The following is a 21,753-nucleotide window of genomic DNA, read 5'->3' on the forward strand; positions in this document are numbered from 1 at the left end:
CAGCCTTAATAACCACCCTGTTCCTGTGGTGCACACAAACTGATAGCGTTTAAGTATGTAAAGAGAAATGCAAACACAGAGTGGCTGAGTTCGGTTGGTATCAGTTAGGTTTAATTTTGTTCTGCTGGCTCATGGAAGAGGTGATCCAGTAACCCATTAAGAACTAGCCTTCCCATTGAAAGCTGTGCTGTTTTCCATCACTGGGAGTGAAGGAGCAAAACTGCACATAAAGTGCAGTTTATAGTTATATAGTTCTGCTTCTTTTGTCTCCAATACTTAGGGATTTCTGGGGAATCATCGGCCACTTTCAGATTGAAAATAGTTTGTCACCTTCCCTTATGTATGCAGCACAAACTAAAGCCTCATTCAGATGATCAAATGTTGGCTTAGTAAGCTGAAGTGTGAATGAGTTTTATGTACCTGGACAGAGTCCTTTTGCTCCTCCCTGGCATGGAAACAAGCCAGGAAGCTATGGCTAACCATGCCTTCATGTTATGTCCAAACCAGGAAACTATGGTTAATACCATCCAAACCATCCAGAACATAAACCCATTGGAACTTGTCTTCCTAATCTGGTTTGTGTGGAAGCTATTAACTGTGGTTTTCAGTCTGGATATAAAAGAAAGCTGTATCTAACTGTGTCCTCCTGATTTGTTTCCCAGCTTGTGCAGAGGAAGGAGCAAAATAAGTGTGTGTGCAGTAAGCTCACTCATATCTTGATTTATTAAGCCAAGATTTGAACATCTAAACTTGAGGTGTGCACACAAACAAAAATCTTCAGATCCTGATTGGGTGCTTCATATAGAAGGCTTGTGGACCTTGGAGTGCTTCAGACAACACCTTTGCTCTGTAAACAGTGTTACTTTGTTTCTCTCCCTTGATTATATTGTCTCTCCATTGATTATAATGGGGAAATCAACAAACCGCTGTAACGTTTCGTTTGTCAGAATTGGAATACATTTGTAGGCATAGCAGACACTTCTGAGGGGACAGAGCCTTCCAAATTCAGGTAGATTAGGCACAGACAGTTAGGTGTCTTTAAAGCTGATTTGGGGATGAGAACAGATCTTGCTGCTTCTGCCTCTCTTCCAAAAAACTGCTGGGGGTGGGGAAGAAACTGAAGCTTTTACATGCTCTTGTTTCATCCCTGACATTTGTATGCAAATGTACGTAATACTATGAAATGCATGCTAGGAGCAGCATAAATGACAGGGTTTTGTGGCACTCAGGGAGAGGAATTGGAAGGCCTATGCTCACTGAAGCTGGTCTGCTGCCCTGTTTGCCTCTCTAGGACAACAGCGCTGGCTGCTCCTTTGTTCGGTGGAGTAGAAGCAAAGCCTTAGCAATGTATAGCTGTCACACAGTAGTGTGCACAGAATAGTGCATTATCTCATACTTCAGGGTTGACCTTGGCCACATTTTTGTTATTAAATGTATCTCACCTTTCCATAAAATTGTGATCAAGGCACCTAACAGCATAGATATTCATCTGAAGGTAATTAAAACTGCCTTCCTCCATCTGGTGCCTCCCAGATGTTTTAGACTCCATCTCCCATCATCCCTGACCATTGGCAATGCTGGCTGGGGAAGATGGGAATTGGAGTCCAAAATATATGGAGAGCAACAAGTTGGAGGAGGCTGACTTATGCTCAATAGATTAATCTACGTTTGAGTAAATATTCTGTGTTGACATTAACTCTGAATTACCCATTTAACATTCAATTTAACAATTACCCCACATTTTAACAGCCTCCATTTGATGGTGAAGATGAAGACGAGCTCTTTCAATCAATAATGGAACATAATGTTTCGTACCCCAAAGCAATGTCCAAAGAAGCTGTGTCCATTTGCAAGGGGGTAAGAAAGTTTGCTGCAATTATCTGTTTTGCTGTTCAAGTTATATACTGTATTTTACTGTTGAGATTATTAATTTTACTATTTTCTATGCTTTATTTATATAAACAAGCTATGGTGGTTTGAGATGCATCATCAGCCACATGTAACGGTTTTATACTTGGAGCTACTCCATGGTTCAGGTGGTTTTGCCTGTTCATACTAATGAATATATTGGAACTTCTGCCTTCCCCATAAGTTTCTGCTTTAATGTTTCCCATCTCATCGGATTCAACTGCAACCTGGTTATTCCTGGAGGTCCCTTTCATAGCCACATAGTTTTGTAGAACCTAGGAGGCACAAATTCAATTTCATAGGTATTAGAAACTGAAGAGGGAGCTCCCAGATCTTGCACTGGTTCTAAAGATAGAAGCTGGTGGCAATATAAAGTAATTTTTCTATCCTTATGGTGCTTGAATGTAAAGGAGATGCTCAATATCTCAGGGAGGATTCTAAAATTTGATTTTGTGCTCCTTGGGTCTGCATTCTTCCTTGTTCTTTGTTTAGTTTGGTTTTTGTTTCATTCCTTCAGAGTACAAATGGCTGCTATACTTTAGGGCACCCTGCCCCAACCTGGTTGCCCTCTAAATGTTCTGACCTACACATGTGGAAGTCCTTTGTGGGGCACCAGCTTTGGGAAGGTTGCTTTAGGGGGAGGGAGTTGCTTGTTGTATTTCTCTCTGTTTTCAGGATGATACCACTGATATTATTACTAAACATTTTATTAAGCTCTGTTAATAATAAAAAAAATCATTAGGTCCTTTGGTTGTTCACTAGACACTTCTGAACCAAAACTTCCTTGTTCTATTAATACAGAAAGAATTTTGTGTTTGAATTGTTTACTTGCATTCCTGAGTATTCTGAAGGCTGCTTCGCTCATAGAAGGCTGCCTTCCTCCGTAGAAGAAAATGGTCACATCTTTCTTTGTATTTAAGTTTATCTTCTGTCCACCCTTGAAATTAATTTCCAGTTGTGCAGCCACAAAAGGTCACTGCCCTAGGACCTTATGGTAAAGGGTGCGTAAGAAATCTAATAAAGGAGCTTCATTTATTGCTCACCTGCACCGCTAGGTGGCATATGCATCGTGTCTTGCAAATTGAGCAGACACCTCCCACGGCAATATCTGCTTCAACCCATGCTTTCAGGAGGGCATACTGTCCATAAATTAAGGGGGGGGGAAACAGCTTATTTACTCCCCGATGCAGAAATCTTTTCTGAAACACAGATGGATTTTCCTTCTTCTTCCTAGCAATTCAACCTGATCCATCAGCAGGAGAGCAGTTATGCACCTGTTCCTAACAGAGGAGTTTATTTCACTGTAGAGTAGGGGGAACATATACAGTACTTATGATAAGAAACCATTTCTGGAGCCAGCTGCTCCTCAAACAAATGCTTTAGATGTGCTCTGGTTATTTTATATCCAGAAACAAGCCTGACATTTCCTTAGATCTCTGGTGCTCAACCTGCACAGTCCTTCTTTCCATTTTGTAATTGTGACAAAGTGATAATCTGCATTTGGCTTCTGTCCAAAGATTCAGAAACTCTGCAATTAACAGTGCAGTCCTAAGCATGCATATTAAGAAGTCCTATGTAGCTTTGGTAAGTGGGCTTAAAGGTAAAGGTACCCCTGACTGTTAGGTCCAGTCGTGAATGACTCTGGGGTTGCGGCGCTCATCTCGCTTTACTGCCCAAGGGAGCCAGCGTTTGTCCGCGGACAGTTTTTCCGGGTCATGTGGCCAGCATGACTAAGCCGCTTCTGGCGAAACCAGAAGGTTGGCAGGACCTGGGACCAAACAACGGGGGCACACCCCGTCATGGGGATTCGAACCGCCGACCTTCCAATCGGCAAGCCCTAGGCTTGCACCACCTGTGTCCCAGTGGGCTTAGGATTCCCCTATAAGACACTTTAAGTGTTACAGAAAAACAGGTCTGCTTTATTGACTTTAGGGGTCTTAATAAGGAGATGCTGCAGAAGTGAATGGAGACATTAATCTACCCTGCCCTCTTCCTCTCTTAAGTACCCAGGGTGGCATACAGATAAGCAAAGAATACAAAGGAAACATTTAAAAACCGCACAAAATTAGACCTAATTCACACATTCCTATACTGTATATAAGTTGCTATCCTGTTAAAAACGGTGCAGCCTTCAAAGTGACTTTTCCATGTGGTTTTTTTTCCCTGTCTGTTTCAAAGTTTGAATTGTTTTGATTTCTGCTTATTCTAACTCCGCATTTATTCATGTTGAACACATAACTAGAGATGAACATTAAAGAAATCGCTGAGGTGTTGAAGCCGGTAGACAGACCACAGAATTCATTGAAACCGTACTCCCTGCAACTATCCATTTGCCCTCCTTTTTAAGAGAGCCATTCAAGTTACAAATATAAGGGCTTTCTCCTTTTCCAAGATCATGCTTCCTCCACGCAGATGGTATTGATCAGATAAGTAGTAAATATACAAACGAAAAAGAGGCATACTTGTTGCCACTGGGTTAAATCGCATAGTGGCCTGGTTTGCATGTCATGCTAAGCCAAACTCTGGCTTAATGCAAGCTTGTGGGCTCCCAGGAAAGAGATTGTGGCTGCTTTGTGTCACCCTGGTCCTTTTCCTGCCATGCCAATGGTTTGGGCTTAGCATGTTGTCAAACCATGGCTCTAACAACAACGTATAACCAAGACTTGCTCTTGGTTTTACATCTCTTGGGTTGTCCAGGAGTTGAGGTTCAGGTGATATGCTAAGCCACGGCGTGACCTAGCTTGGTTTGGTGCAGCAGCAAAATGTCCAAGGAGGAGCAAAGAGGCCATAATCTGCTCCCAACGAACCAGTATTTGACTTAGCATGATGTGTGAGCCAGGCCAATGGGATGGCTAGAGTGTGCCCAAAAGATAAAGGGTAGATTGCATTTCTTACAATTTCAGCATAATGGAATTTATCAAGTTTAATTGGCTTTTTTTTTAAAAAAGGACAACAAAGTAAAGGCTGTTTCCAGAGATAAAAACATGACCAGGTTTGCAACAATTAAAGGACATTTTCAAATATCCTATTCCCAGGCACAGCTCTACTTTGTTGCTCCCATTCTGGAAACCTCTTTTCATGAGTTTTGTGCTTGATTTCCAGCTAATGACTAAACATCCTGGAAAGCGTCTTGGCTGTGGGCCTGAGGGGGAGAGAGACATCCGAGAGCATGCCTTCTTCAGGAGAATTGACTGGGAGAGATTGGAAAACCGAGAGATCCAGCCTCCCTTCAAACCTAAAGTGGTAAGTGACACAAACACTTCCTTTCCCCAATGAACTGTTTCTGGAGTTCTCGGTTTTTTTTTAAAAAAAGAAACATTTGAGACTTGTTTTGTTTTTCACAATTTAAGTACACAAACTACAAAAAAACACCATTGAGCTTCCCGAAAAACACATTTTCAATCCCAATTATCGTAACAAGTTTTATACGTATGCTGAAATATGCTCAAGTTTGAAACAGCAAAGAGAACAATAGAATAACTCAAGTAGCCTTTGCAGCATTCAATAAAACAGAAGCCAGAAATGGCACTACATCATTCTAAGATTAAACATCAAGCACATTAGCCCTTACACTTTTGAGCATGGAGTGAGAATATACTCACATCATTCAATGGAGTAGGCAGGTACCCTGTAATCTGTTTTTATATCAGCCACCTGTTTTTAGCACTTAAAACTAAAGTAGCAGCTGAAGTTGATAGATACAATTGGATCCAGTCACTGTGAAGTGTGTGAAACATGTCAGTTTCATTGGTAGTTCAGTGGAGTGACAGTCTTATACAGTCTGCATTTTTCTCATTGTTCCTTTCCCTTGCACTTATACTTTTGCCCTTCAGGCTTATCGCTTCTTCACTTCTCTGAGTGAGAATCCCAATCTGGAATACCTGTGGTTTTTTTAATTCCATGTGTGCCTGGAAGTTTGATATTAATAATCATAATAAGCAGCAGCATATCACAGAGTAGGGTAGTGCTGGTTTTTCACCTCATGGGAATTCATCAGAGTTTCATTAATATTTCTTGAATTTTGTATTTCATTTCCTTTTTCACAAAAAAAAAAGAACAAACCAACCACCACCCAAAACTTTGGCTCTCAATGTCAGTTGAAATAACAGTAATACTTTTTAATGTGTTTGGTAATGCTTGCTATGCATACTTAGATAATGGAAAGCTGTTTTTCAGCTTTGGTGTGGGTAGCTGAAGGCTTTGAAATGCTTCATAGTTTATGAACATTACATTTGGTGGAACAATTAATTGCAGTCACATGCTGCTTAGTACAGAATAAACTGGGGACCTGGAAAGAGTATTCTCTAAAACGTCTATTTTTGGTTTGTGGGCTGGAGTGCCACCAAAAGACCCACCAAGCTAAAGGCCTTTGTGATTGTCACAGCATTGCTTGGTTTAAAAACAAAAAAAAACCCACAGCAAAAGGGTAAGAGTGTATCATTTGAAACACTTTCCCATTTATAGCAAACCAGACATTAAGGTGGTGCATGTTGGCAGAATAGTGACAGACTAATGACAAATCCCACTGTAGGGCAATTATGAGTCATAGCCATGGCCACATAATGTTGAGATTTTAAAGAATGTAATATAGAACTTGTGCCTCTCTAATAGCAGTGTAAGCATTTGAGCTTCAGGATGCTGCAGCAAAAACCGATGTTAAATACATGGGAGGGGGCTGAGCAGCTAGCGGGACATTATTACTCGTGCTATTCTACAGTTTAGCTGCTGCAGATGAAATGGGAGTTCCTTGACTAATTATTGCTCCCAGTCCTGTTAGACATACATCTACAGAAGCAGGCTCCTGCACACATACTGCTAACTGAATTATGAGCCTTGTAGATATTATCTACACATTTCCTCCCCAAATCTTCCCACTCACTGGTTAGGCAGGATCACGTGAGCAAAAGGCCCTTACTGGAGGAGGAGTCATCTCATGCTCTCCAGTTCAGAAGGTCAAGCAAGAAAGAGGATAGCTCAGTTGGTTAGAGCAGGGTTTTGATAAGACCAAGGTTGCAGGTTTGATCCCTGTGTGGGACAGCTGCATATTTCTGCATTGCAAGGGGGTTGGACTAGATTATTCTCAGAGTCACTTCCAATTCTATGATTCTATGTATATTTCTATGTATACTTCTGGCTCACAGGACTAGAGTCATAGTACACCAGTCAACAGTTGGTTAAGAGGTGGTGTGGGGAGATGAATTTATTTCTCCACCTGAGTCCTTGATAAATGCTATTGTCAATTATCTGACCAAGGAGTTACATGTGCACAATTCCAGACTATGTTTCTCTGGCTCAAGAGCTATGATTGTGATGAATTTTTTTAACACTTCATGACCATCAGGTATCTATGTCTGTATATGTGAGATTTTTTCTGGCCGTCTGTACCATATATTTGAGGCATGTTCCTCAAGCCTTCTTAGTTATTTCATTGTAGAAATGATCACCCATGATATTCTCTTGTGGGACTATTTTATATATAGCTCAGATAATCTGAAATAAGGAAGAATCTGGGTAGCTAATATATTAGTCCTTAATTAAATTGTAAAGGTAAAGGGACCCCCTGACCATTAGGTCCAGTCGTGACTGACTCTGGGGTTACGGTGCTCATCTCACTTTATTGGCCGAGGGAGCCGGCATACAGCTTCCGGGTCATGTGGCCAGCATGACTAAGCCGCTTCTGGCGAACCAGGGCAGCACACGGAAATGCCGTTTACCTTCCCGCCGGAGCAGTACCTATTTATCTACTTGCACTTTGACGTGCTTTCAAACTGCTAGGTTGGCAGGAGCTGGGACCGAGCAACGGGAGCTCACCCCATCACGGGGATTCGAACTGTCGACCTTCTGATCGGCAAGTCCTAGGCTCTGTGGTTTAACCCACAGCACCACCCACGTCCCTAATTAAATTGTAGCATGTATTAAAACTTCTGCCTTTCACTCGAGAGCAGTCAGTTAGGAGCTTGTGTGAAGTACATACATTGGACATTTGTGGTAATTGCAATAGCATTTCATGATTTTTAAGAGGAAAATTCCAAATCAAATGTTTCTGAAGTACAAGACATTTAATTCAATATTAAATAAGGAGAATACCATAGTTGAGTTTGCCCACACAGTTCTTTTCTAATGTTGTGGACTACAGCTCCAATCATTCTTGACAAGTAGCCATGCTAGCTGGGGCTCATAGGAGTTGTAGTCCAAAACATCTTAGGAGCACCTTGTTGGCTACTCCTGATCCAGCAACTCAATCTTTTTTTTCTTTTTTTTTAGTGCAACTGTTGGAAGTGTTTACCTATAACTGTTGTCTGATGGAATATGCCAGTGACAAAATTGCCTGCCACGTCCCTTTCAAAAGCTGCTTGTGGCATTTGGAGTCCCCCCCCCCCCCGCCAATTCCCAGTGACATCTCCCCTTGGTTTTTCATCTTTATTTTACAGCTATCTAGAGTCTGAGTACATGCATCCTTCAAGAAAGAAGGAAAAGAATACTTAAAATGAAAACTTATGCAGCTCTCCTTTTCAGTTATAACAACAGTAGACTGGGTTGTAAACTAGCTTGCAGGGGGAATCAGTACAAAAACAAAAAATTCATAAGCTACCCTGACCACTCCTAGATTCTCATGAACAAATGCTCATGTAAGATCCGAATTATTACAGATTATTCAACTGTAATGAGCACTAAAGTGCTGCTCACGCAAAGTGCCACCACAACAACTGGAATCCTTGCTTTGTTTCATTTCATGTATTATATTTCTACGCTGCTTTTCGCTCACACCAATCACAAAGCACTACGGCACTCATAACCTACGGCAATATTAACACTACGGCAATATTAACGACATTAAAAAAACCAACAGTCAAAAACAAACTAAGCACCACTTAATTAATACTGTTGAATAGCTTTATTATTACTTACTTCACTTGAATGCATGCCCTAAGATAGTTGGAACTGTTTGTATGGAACAAAACAATATGCGTACTGCGCTTCATTCATCGCTTGTGTCGAAAAGAAATGGTACAAATTCGCGAGGTCCAGTGCAATTAGCACACTTTCAGAACACTGTAGTGCCTTTGTGGGGAACCTTTGGCCCTTCAGATGTTGCTGAACTTCAACTCTCATCAGCCCCAGCCAGTGTGGCCCTAGGCATGGCGGGACTTGGAGTCTAGCAACATCTGGAGGGCCACAGCTTCTCCATACCTGGTGCAATGTTTTAAATTACTTCAGAACTTACAGCAAGATTCTCTTTTTCTGACTGATTTTTTTCTTCTTCCCACCTTACAGTGCGGCAAGGGCGCCGAAAACTTCGACAAGTTCTTTACCAGAGGACAGCCAGTGTTAACACCGCCTGATCAGCTGGTCATTTCTAACATAGACCAAGCAGATTTCGAAGGGTTCTCCTATGTCAACCCACAGTTTGTACATCCCCAGTTGCAGAGCTCAGTATGAAAACGATAGACGCGAAGAAGCCACACAGTGGAAAATTGTCCTTAGCCCTGGAGTTTTTAGACCTTTGCCTTGTTGATTCCATTTGGGTCTGAAAATTGTAGGGGTAAGAAGCGGGGGAAGATGCCAAGGTTTACAGCAAAGATCGTGTGGTCTCAGGAGATCACCACATACTACCCATTGTATTCATCTAGGAATCACTGCTGCTTTTAGGTTACTCTTACGAAGCTAGCCTTTGTCATTTTTTTTTATAACTTCTGTTGTTTCCCATTGTACCCTGCACCTCTGGGATTCTTTCCTTTCAGGGGGTTAATTAAGAGTATCATGTAGACTTGGGGGGTGGAATAATCATAATAAGCAAATCTGAATTATTGCATGTAGAACCCTGTGGGACCAGGTCTTTCTTTGGTCTGCTTGGTGTCACATGACAGGATGAATGGCTGGGTAATAGGCCCGGAAATGTAAAATAATTGAAACAGAGAGAAAACAAGAGCAGAGTCGTGGGAAATGCTTCAATGTTAAAAATTGAGCATGTATACCTATTACAGCAAACAAATGAACAAATCAGATCCATGAGATCTTTGTAAAATCAGTTGATCAAAGTAGCGGCAAATGTATGAAAATATTAAATTGAAAAGATAAGATACGTAAGATTACTATTAACTGAACCTATGATGAACTATCTCAAAGGTAAAACTGCATCATGCTGATAATGTGTATTAACTTTAATCTCCATGAGATTACACTGTGATCCAGGGTGCCATTTGTACTGCTTAATTTTCGCCACTACTCAACGTTTATCATTAAGCCAAGTTCTAATACTGTGTTCTAAAAATTGTTTCTTAGCTCGGCTCTGAGACAAACCTGCAAAGCCCCAAGTCCCCAGTTTATACTTATTTATTTAGCAAACTGCAGGATAGGAAGGTGTTTGTACAGTGAATTAACAGAAATGTAGAATTCAGAGTCAGTCCCTGCTTTTCCCAATAAAAGTAAGGTTTTTAAAAATTAAAAGCTTAGGGTGGAATTCAACATTGTGTTAGGATTAAAGTTCCGTCCGTAAAAGCATTTCAGCTTGCCAGACTGAACGATCACCCTCTCTTCTCCCCACAGGCTGTTCTGGGGGGATCTCTAGGCACAAGGAGAAGTCCTTGCACAGGACTTCTGCGGATGGGGTTCATTAGATGAATCCCCTCCCTCAGTATTTTACATGGTTTAAGAGCCCTGGCACCACAGAAAAACAAAACGAGAATTGAAAAGCAGCTGAAGATGTTGTCTTTGGCTGCAGTTGTCCTGGCTGAAGACGTTGAATACATTTTTGCATATGCATCATGCAATGAATTTTGCATGTTTAATAATAAGCATTAAGTGAATCTATATTATGGATGATTGTTATCAAGTATGAAGAAGATATATACATTTTTTATAAGACACAGCTGTGCTATCTTTGTGAAGGTTATTGTTCTGAATGACTCTTTATTTAGATTTAGCTTAATGTTTTATTATTACTAGTTTTGGAGGTGTTTTTTTTTTTAAGTTCTGCATAACGTGGATAGTTTAGGGAAATCTATGCCTTGTTCTTACGTAGGCCTAATGCTAAATTATAACAGCCACCTGCAGCTTTTCTGCAAGGCTCTGACCGGCATCAAAAAACTTTTAACCACTGCCCTCTGAGCCCCCAGGCTGCTGAAGAAAAATTCTGTTGGTGCATGTAGATAATTTCTCTACCCACCTCACCCAAGGTTTCCCTTTGCACCAAATCCCTAAAAGACATTTTGATCGCTGGCAGTTTTAAGAGCAGCTTTCATGTGTATGGGAAAAGAGGACTGGAACAGAAAAAATTGAAAAGAACTGACTGCATGCTCAGAACATGTTCATATCCTCTTTGAGACATGGTTGAAGTTGAGTGGCTATTACACATCAATTAGATTTTCAAAACAGGAAAATAATAATAGGCCATTGCTATAATTGATAGATGCTTCCTCTAGAGTTCTAGCCCCCATGTTTTAAATTGCGTAAGCTCCCCCCACCTTATTTTTTTATTATTATTAGAATATGTTGATTTTAAAAATCAGTTTGTATTTGATTTGCACTTTCGGCATGCGGTATGGTACACTCCTCTCCATTTCTTAACATTCCCCCTTTTAATATTTGCAAACCTAGATGCTGAATATGCACTCCAGTGCCAGAATCTTGTCATGCCTTTTCCTTCATGGAGGGCAATGCGCCTGCTGTTTTGGCCGCACGAATGTGCTTCCTAGAAATGGGATGAGTTCCACAAGATTACTGTGAAGGAAAGAGAGGTCTCCACTTTTATGAAACTGTTACATAGTACACTATAGCTCCGAACAGTGCCAAAATATTTCATCTCTCCTCTTCTTGAAAGCACTTGCTGAACGGCCCCACTATTCTCTGAAGGTACCTTAACACAGAGTGTTTTACCTTCATGTGTGCTCACTGGTGTAGAGGCACCTACGCCAACTCACGAAGCACACTTGTGGCCCCAGGGTCACGTGTGTGCATGTGGAACATCACATAAGCATGCCACTTGAAATCTGCAGCAAATAACCGATACTGTGAATAAGAGGCATATGAACTTTATACCATAAAAATAGTATAACAATGAAAAATGTGGTCAGTGTGGGTGGACTACCTTTACGCATAAAAGTATCAAAGCTATCAGACATTGGTACCTTTACTTGACAGTAAAGGTGTTCTGAGCTGAATTCTGGCACCATATCTCCTTCAGATTTCCCTCTTTTTCTAAACAGTTGTCACAGTTTGAGAGAAAATTAAGCATATTTTATCATAATTGGGCAGATAATTTTTAATTCCCAGACTTAACGCTTAGTGGTTTATCTATAATTGGCACAGCCTAGCTAGCAAAATTAAACTTTCATTTGATAAAGAAACAAACGCTAGCGTTCCACTTACTTGATATGTTTTTGCCACTGGGGCGAGGGAACACAATATATTCGGTGATGACACTTTTGGGACTATATTGAGGCTCAAAATCTGCCCATCAGCATGCTGAGAAGGGAACGTTATTTTAGGACATGTTCTTTTCCCATGAAATCCCCACTTTCTGCAGCCACGGACACAGACAGGGGATTGCAATATATACGTTGAGTGTGCATGGATTGCAATAACGTGGAGGTGGTGGTGCAATTTATAGAGCAACAAACAAGAAGACTTGTATCTGCCCTGAGGAGCTTACAGTCTAAAAAGAAAGATGCAAGACTGCTTTGCCCCCATTGGGAAAGGAGGCCTAGCTCCACGGTAGAGCCCATGTTTTTCTTGTGCAAAGTACCAGTTCAATTCCTGATATCTCCCGTTTAAAAAGATAAGGGAGGGGTGTTGTGAAAGGCCTCTTCCTGCCCTTAGACTATGAAGAACTGCTGCCATTCATAGGTGATAGCACTGGGGTAAATAGACCAATAGTCTAACCAGGTATATGACGCTACCCTATGTTCCTTTGGCTCTGAGTGCTAGATAATGTGGAGTTGAACTGAGCAAAGGAATGCTTCTAGAATTATCACCCAACGAAAGCTAGTGAAATAATGGCAAATAGATGGTAACGACAGGAACTTGTATTTATAGCACATATATGGAAAAGTGTGATACTGAGCAGTAACCGGCCCTGACTAGGTTTTGTTTCCGGGCCCTGTGTCTCAGCTGTTCAGTGTGCATACAGCTGCTTAAAACGCAGGTGGAGCATTGCACTACAAAGTACAATAATTTGCTTTTCCTTCCTTTCCCAGCAGACAAACATACCAGCACTTTCATAAGCTGTTTCAATTGCTCTGGAATTTGCCTGTTCAATAGCAGACAGTAGTCTCTGTTCTTGCTCTTTTGAAATCCCAGCATTGGTCTAATGTGGTATATGCTCAATGCTTTTAAGCCATTAGTTACCTTTTACATAACTGGGAAAATCACCAGTTACAGAAACACAGAGACTCCCCCCCCCTTTTTTTTGTATAGCAAAATGGCAGGCGTTAAGAGGGTGCCGCAAGGGTTTAACAGCGAAGTATTTGGTGACTGTTTTTTTTTAGCACAAAGCAAGCTAGTTTCCCCTAGAATCTCCGAGAGCAGGTATTCTTAACCAGGACCAGCTGTAGACACTTGTGCATCTGATACAGAATATTAAAATGGCACAAGCCTCTACACACCAGCTCCTACAACAGTTCATCCATAATAGCTGGACTTATTTCTAATAGTGGAAATAAATGCATGCTCAAAAAGCCACAGTCCTCTGAAAGTCAACATTTCATTTTACGCAGACTTAATGAACACCGGAGACATAGCTTATTTAATCGTCTGTGGAATTAAAAGCAATTCTTACTGGCCCGGGGGGGGGGGGCGGGTTAAGGTTGCATATGAAAATTTTAGCAAGTCTAGTATCCACAGAACAGAGTTCTTTCCCGACTTTTAGAATTATTTTTGCAATAGGAGACAAATGGAGGACAAAAAGGATCTTCTAGGAATATGAAGCTGAAGGTTGCATTATTTTATTTTTATTTTTGTATATTCAGGACACAACCCCACCTTTTTTGCATCCTTCCCATCACATTAGCAGCATCCTGTAAGTTGAAAGCTGTGCTCACAGGACCAACTGAATTGGGCCCTCAGTGCATATTGGTTCACGGTTATCAAAATACAAGCGATTCCCTCGTGGCCAAATTCAACATAGTGTGGAAAATGTATTTATAGTGTTCAGTTTATAATGTTTATGCCCATTAAGAAATTTGGTAGGGTTTTTTAAAAAAATAATAATAATGTTATTTGTTATCTTTGTTGTCTAGGCCATTAGAATGTAATGGTTGTCGCTTTTATTTCATTTTTTAATCTGTTTGCATCTGTAAAAATGTGTCAAATATTAAGAATTTGGTTGTAGCAAGGTTTGGTTCAAAGGAAAAAAAATGTTTACTTGCAAGACAACAAAATGGTTAAACCTCACATATTTGCCAACAAAATGTATCTGAAATATTTAAAGTAAATTGGGAATGATTTAGCACTGATAATTACATATCACTTCATATCATCAGCTGATAACTGTGCCAGTGAGAGCTGGCATCTATACAGCCTTATAGTGAATCTGTAAGCATGCAGCAAAGTCCTCCCTGTTCATAAGAAAATCTGGGGAGGGGGGGTATTGCTATAATGTTGTCATAGTTGTACCACAGGTCTGGGATCTAGGAACAGTGGGCTTCTTTCTCAGCTCTACTGATGACTCCCTTGGTGGCCTTTGGCATGGTACTAAACCTCTCTGCCTCAGTTTCCCCATCTGTAAAATGGGGACAATAATACTACTTACGTCCCTCGCAGGCTGCTGTGAGAGCTGTTTAGTTGTTGTTCCTGGTACACTTCTAATATGAAATATATATATTAAAAGTATTATACTTTTTAATAAGGAATCCATTTGTTCAATTTACATGGTTTGCTGAAAAAACCAATGCTATTTATACTTTTTATACAACTGTAATAGTACGGGGGGGGAGTACTGAACTTATCCTAATCAATGTCTTACGGGGGTATGGAATACAACTTCGCTCTTGCCAGGCAAAGTCCTATATAGTACTATCAAGTGCTGCTTTTGCAAAAAACAAAAAAACCATGTAGACAGTTTTCCTATTGAAGAGATTCAAATCCTGTATAAATAAAGCATCACTGATTACTGTAGAATGAAATGTTAAGGAAATTTGACACCATATTTTCAGTGTACCCCAAAGCACCAGAAAATAAAATAAGTTATCCTTTGAAGGCAACCAATCCCATCAGCAAAAAATCTATTTCCGTTGTTAATTCAGTTTGACTGAGGCTTGCTGGCCTTGACTGCTACAACTATTTGTAGAAGAGAGATTTGATCTTTATTGGTGGGTGCCATGAAGAAATGAATGCCAGAAAGAAATAAAAAAGGTTTCAGATCATGTAGCAGGCAACAGTCTGATTCCATCGGATACATCTTTTGTACCACATCGGACATTCAAAGCTCACAAATTCCACTGGGAATTTCTCCTATGCAAACCCCATTGAAACCTATGTGTGGGATTTTCACACAAGCGCATTGGGCAAGATTGGGCAAAGCACTTGAGTCCACCACCCCCACCCATTTTCCATCAAAGGTTAAAAATTCACCTCTCCAATGTCCTTGAGTGCTCCCTAGATTTTCAGTGCAATGCACATCTTGCCCCTGAGCTTTCCCATTCATTGCCAGGCAGCCCCATAGCTCTCTGTCCTATTAAAGTGAATTGGGAGGCCCTTGAAGGAGAGGAGCCTATCTCTGTGCCATGCAAGTACCTTACAGGTACATCAGTACCAAGCAGAAATGGATGGGCCAGGATGGATGGATTTTTAACCAACCCGTAATTAATTTCATCAGAGTCATTGATTCTGTGTGCTTATCTGCGTACTATGCAGGGTTTCAGGCCTAGGGTTTAAATGGTTCTTTTCTTTGGTATGATACTATAGCTGATCTCCAAGTAAGTAATACCCAAAGTGAACCCCTTTAAATCAGTGGGAAAGTCTATTTATTTCAGAGGGTCTGCTCTATTACTTAGCTGGAAGATCACTGCCTAAACTGTTTCACGGAAATAACTTAAGAGCTGTTCCTTTCTTTTTGTTATTTATATGAATGCAAGCCAGTCTTAACATAAAATGTGATTTTATTGTTATTTTATTTTATTTGCTTAATGTAAAGCCTACAAATATGCAGGTCACACACTATGGTCAGGTTGCAGCCCTGGAATGTGTCAACACAAGACCTTATAACATCATGGTATTTGCTATATTAACCCTTATCTTTTCTTTTGACAAAGGATAGAATCAGTTACCTTGTATGTATGATACCACTTTTAAGGCTCAACATTTATATTATGGACAGAAGGGAACCTTTTCTAATTATTTAATGACGATAAGGTACTGTAGGGATAATGGGAGAAGCCATTCGTTTGCAGGGGGAAATCTAAAAAAAATAGCAGGCAAGATTAATGTACAAATTGTTGCATTTCTTCCCCACACCCCTTAATATTAATATTTAATCTTTGTTTGCATGACATTTTCTTTTGTTAAATATTAATGGTAGTTTTAAAGCAAGTGAATATGAATAAAGATACTGATAATTATTTTGTGGAGGAGTGTCTTCCTTACACTGCAAGTTTTTGACTTGTTAAGAGTTTGAATGTATTGCTTTTTATCCCTGATGGTACTCCAGTTGAAGTACAGTTCTTACAGTTCGCGGTGTGAACTGCCCTTCCTTTCTTTAAGCTCAACTCAAGGAAATTTTGCATTTGATTCTGAATTGTCCCCATCCAAGAGTGTTCTAGTCCGTGCACATATCAGCTGTAGTGGGGCTGAAAATAAGTTGTTGGAAAGGGGGGTCCTTAGCTGTCTTTTCTTCATACTTCATTCTAGGTTTTTTCCTTTTTCTCCAGTCGTCCACTACCTAAGGTTGCATTGGAACAGCTGCTTCCAAGTTTATAGCCTTCAACGTTCATTAGAGGCTTGCTGTGAGGGACCTCTGGGGGAAGTTATTTATTAGGTGCTGGGCAAGGCCCAAGCAGGGGGAAGAAAGAGGGTCTCTGAACATGTCCATTGTCTCCTTTTCCCCTTCACTGGGTGACTGGCATTGAGAGGGATTTCACTAAGCCCTATCACCATTACCACACACCCTTTTTATGGTGAGCATGTTAAGTATGGTAATTTAATTCACCAAAATTGTAAATGCTTCTAAGCATTACCACATGTTTAAATTTGATTGGTTGGTAACTGAATTCTCCCCCCCCCAATTTTTTTTATTAATTTTCCAAAATTTTAAATTAACAAACACACACACATCATAACTGTACTTAATCTAATCTTAATAACATTGTTAAGTGACTTCCTCAAATTCCCTTGACTGAATTTCAATATATATCATTGTAATGGTTTTCCAAAACAAAATCTCATAAAGTTTACTTAATCCTCTTAACATCTTTGTTTTAAACATAGTATTCTATCACTTCACATATTTAAATCCTTAGCCTATTTTAATTTTTTTGCAAGTATTTCTAATTAATTTATCTTAGCATATTTAAGTAAATAATCTTTGAAGTTCTTCCATTCTTCCTGATGCTCCTCCTCCATCTGGTCACGGACTCTTCCGGTCAGGTCGGCTAGCTCTGAAAAGTCCATCATCTTCATCTGCCATTCCTCCACTGTTGGTACTTCTTGTGTTTTCCAATTCTTGGCCAGTAAAGTTCAAGCTGCAGTTGTGGCATATAAAAACAATCTAACATATTTTTTGGGCAATTCCAAACCTGTTATTCCAAGGAGAAAGGCCTCTGGTTTCTTAACAAATGTATATTTCAACATTTTTTTCAATTCATTATAAATCTTCTACCAGAAGGACAGGTCCACCACATATGGTAAAAGGTACCTTCCTTTTCTTTACATTTCCAGCATAGATTATCACTGTTGTGATAAATCCTTGCTAAGTTTACAGGAGTTAAGTACCATCTATACATCATTTTCATAATATTTTCCTTTAACATTGTACATGCGGTGAACTTGACCCCTTTCCTCCACAACCTTTCCCAATCTTCAAACATTATGTTATGTCCCACATCTCTTGCCCAATCTATCATGGTTGGTAACTGAATTCTAGAGAGTTCTCTAGTAGTACTCATGGGATTGGCTAACGTTTGTCACAAGAGAGGTATCTAGCGAAGGAGAGACTCTATTTTATGTGATTTGAGATGACTTGTTTTAGAATCCACTGTGAACACTGCTAAGTTGAATAGACTGGTGGGGTGCTTCTTCTCTGCTTGAAAGGAAAAGAGCAAAGCAGCAGGAGAAGGTAAAAGTGGAAATCTCTCATAGGAGCTGCAAGGGATGGCCTAACTCAGATACAGAAGACTTGACTGCTTAGGGGAGAATACATTTGTTTGGAAGTTAGCAGAAGAGACTGCGGGCCCTTGCTTGGAGAAGCGCATGGCTGTAAAAATAATGTTTTAATTCATCTATCAGTTTCCGCAGGTAAAGTTTTTGAATGTTAAAGTCTTGATGTTGGTTTAATTTCCAAGGAAGGGTGTCCATCATATATATGATTTGAGCGACTTACCGTATTTTTCGCTCTATAGGACACACTTTTTACCCTCCAAAAATGAAAGGGAAATGTGTGTGCGTCCTATGGAGCGAATGCAGGCTTTTGCTGAAGCCTGGAGAGCGAGAGGGGTTGGTGCGCACCGACCCCTCTCGCTCTCCAGGCTTCAGGCAGCTATCCGCAAGCCTTGCAAGCCCGGCGGGAGTTCCCCCCATGCTCAGAAGGCTTGCGGATAGCAGCCTGCAGCCTGAAGCCCGGGGAGCGCAGCACCAACTCCTGCTGCACTTCCCGGGCTTCAGGCAGCTATCCGCAAGCCTTCAGAGCCCGGCGGGAGTTCCCGCCGGGCTCCGAAGGCTTGCGGATAGCAGCCTGTTCTGGGGGCTGGGGTCAGGGGAAGCTCGGGCTTCCCCCGCCCCAGCCCCGCGGCTAAAAACGAAGCCAAGACAGCAAGCGGGATCCATCTCGCTCGCTGTCTTGGCTTCTGCCAAAACCGCGCGCAGCCTCTCCTGGCTGGAGAGGTTGCGTGTGGCTAAAGAGGAAGCCAAGACAGCCAGCGGGTTGGATCCCACTCGCTGTCTTGGCTTCTTTGCTCTTTGGGGCTGGGGGGGGGAATATTTTTTTTCTTTATTCCCCCCCCCTAAAAACTAGGTGCGCCCTATGGTCCGGTGTGCCCTATGGAGCAAAAAATATGGTAGCTGCATTTTTGCTGCCATTACTTCAAAAGAGCAATCATCATTTGATTGTGCCTGGTTTATTATTATTAGTAGTAGTATTTGATTGTGCCTTTGAAGGACGTTAACCTTAAGAACCAGGCGTGAAGAACCTGTAGCTCTCCAGATGTTGCTGGAGTCCAGCTCACATCATCCCAGACTAATAGCTATGTCAGCTGAAGCTGGTGGGAGTTGTAGTCCAACACCATCTCAAAGGCCACAGGTTCCCCCACAATAATGCATCCTTGAAGTTTGAGAACTACTCTTGCTTGCCTGAGTGGGTGATGGACTGGGGTGGGAATGTAGAGATTTCTGGCTTTTGCATGGCTGGAATGGTATCTACTGCAAAAATGCTTGCTGGGGGGCCCACTTAATGCCTCTGGCCCTGCCTTCCACTGGTATGCAGTCCACCCTCGGGCTGAAAACAGTCCCCCACCCCTTATCTAAAGCAGTATTTGGGCTGTGTGTAAGGGCTAACAACTAGCGTTTTTTCACTTCACACATTACTTAGCATTTCCGGGTTCTGGAGGCATTGAAATGACATTCTGAAATACTTCTAAGGCCCAGGTCATTGTTGAAACAAACCAGAGAGCAATTTATGTCTGCTGTTTTTCTTTTGTTTTCATTTCATTCTTGTCCGCCACTGCTCCCCCCCTCCAGTTCTTCAGCTGCCTAATTACTTCCATTGCAGACAAATTATTTACCTGTGATTGTTAACAGTCATTTGCAAAATTGCCACCAAAGCGAAAAGGGGGCTTCTCTTTAAGTTATTGCTAAAACCTGAGAAGCACATGACTGAGTTTTAAGAAAGAAAAGAAAGCCATTTTTAGCACCATCTCTGCATATTTAAATTGTTCTGCCTGACAAAACCCGCAAAGAGTTGTGTGCGCTTCAGAGAGCAGATTGATTTTGTGCTTTAAATGTGGGCAAGGCTTGGCAGGAATGAACTCTGTGAACCGTTGGACTGGCAAAGCTGTACTCTCGCAACACATGAAAGATGTTTCCCACTATATGCAGTATTTCTAGAGATATATAGATAGATAGACACACACACACACACACACACACACACACACCCTGCATTGCTAATGTGGTCCATTTTTATGTACAGCTTCTAGTACAGGTCTGGGCACCTCTTGTGACAGTTACATAAAAGGGAGATGTAGAAGAAGCCATGCTTGGAAAAACTACCTCCTTACCCTGGTGGGAGTGGCTGTAGGTTTCCTCCTGAATACACAGGAACCACTGCATACACAAGAACCCTGCCAGGTCTCTAATTCAACAGTTGCCTCCTGTGCTCTTTTATCGAAGGCCAGAGTTTTTCTTCTCTTGCACACAACTTGCACACACATTTCTATTTATCTACACACATACACATGCATACACACACATACACACAATAAACAATAACATAAACTATTCTAAGAAGCAGCTGTCTGTTCCCACCTCCCCTTTAATAGGCAACCAAAGTACATCACGTTTGTGTTTCTTGCAAAACTCAAGGTGGCCAGTGCATATATGTTGCCTTGTTTTCACTCTATGCTGCAGGATTGTGCTGAGAATTGGGTCAAAGCTGTCCAGTAAACTTCACAGCTGACAATTTGAATCAGGTGTCCTGTGCTGGCTGTCACATAGGAGATTCTATAAGAACAAAGAGAATGTACAAGCAAAGCTTCATCTTAACATGGTTGTTTGTTTGTTTTTAAATCTACTTTCCTTTTCTAAAAGCCCTCTCCCCCTTTGCACCTTTGTGAAAAGTATCATATAACTTTGACATTCAATTTTCACATCTACTCCATTCCAAACCACTGCCGCTTAAAATTTTTTTTCTGTTCTCACTGAGAAAACCTAGGGTACATTTTCACTCAACTTCCTCCATGGCACCTGCTTGGGTCGAAAATTTGCTTTTGTTTCACATTGGAAATGACTATGGACGCAATTTATCTCCTCCTGCGCTTTAGCTGTGATTCAGCATCCAAAGGTGTAATAATACATCAAGCCCTCTGCACCTCTGACTAGTTGCACCACTAGTTATTTGTAACAGAGCTGGACCATAAAGAAGGCTGATCGCTGAAGAATTGATGCTTTTGAATTATGGTGCTGGAGGAGACTCTTGAGAGTCCCATGGACTGCAAGAAGATCAAGCCTCTCCATTCTTCAGGAGATCAGCCCTGAGTGCTCACTGGAAGGACAGATCCTGAAGCTGAGGCTCCAATACTTTGGTCACCTCATGAGAAGAGAAGACTCCCTGGAAAAGACCCTGATGTTGGGAAAGATGGAGGGCACAAGAAGAAGGGGACAACAGAGGACGAGATGGTTGGACAGTGTTCTCAAAGCTACCAGCATGAGTTTGACCAAACTGCGGGAGGCAGTGGAAGACAGGAGTGCCTGGCGTGCTCTGGTCCATGGGGTCACGAAGAGTCGGACACGACTAAACGACTAAACAACAACAACAGAAGTTCACAGGAGAACTAAAATTTCTGCAAGGCACCCGGGCAAAATCACTTTGCTCTAATCCACACTATGAGTTCCTCTAACCACGACAATTCTTTTCAAATGTTGCTCAGTTCCTCTCTGTAACCATGTCAGCAGAATGCAGAAAAGGAAATAAGCTGATAGAAC

At 41.2% G+C, this 21,753-nt stretch overlaps 2 protein-coding genes across 7 annotated transcripts in view; one reads left to right on the forward strand and one right to left on the reverse strand.

The window, feature by feature from the left end:
• Positions 1-16,463, forward strand: part of PRKCA (protein kinase C alpha) — a 187,017-nt gene extending 170,554 nt beyond the window's left edge. For 2 of the 6 annotated variants that reach the window (XR_014544417.1, XR_014544419.1), the window contains 4 exons: positions 1,750-1,857; positions 5,011-5,151; positions 9,184-13,928; positions 13,972-16,463. Coding sequence is in view for 2 of the 6 variants with exons in the window: in XM_083598717.1 (XP_083454843.1) it covers positions 1,750-1,857; positions 5,011-5,151; positions 9,184-9,348 (414 nt within the window). In the remaining 4 variants the exon portion in view is untranslated. Of the gene's footprint in view, positions 1-1,749; positions 1,858-4,150; positions 5,152-9,183 lie in introns of all 6 variants that reach the window. The other 4 variants (XR_014544416.1, XR_014544418.1, XM_083598717.1 and 1 more) reach the window with 2 other exon arrangements.
• Positions 1-21,753, reverse strand: part of APOH (apolipoprotein H) — a 351,268-nt gene that overhangs the window by 230,187 nt on the left and 99,328 nt on the right. The gene's annotated exons all lie outside the window — the stretch shown is intronic.

This window comes from Podarcis filfolensis (genome assembly GCF_964270895.1).
Source record: "Podarcis filfolensis genome assembly, chromosome: 2".
NCBI classification, from domain to species: Eukaryota; Metazoa; Chordata; class Lepidosauria; order Squamata; family Lacertidae; genus Podarcis; species Podarcis filfolensis.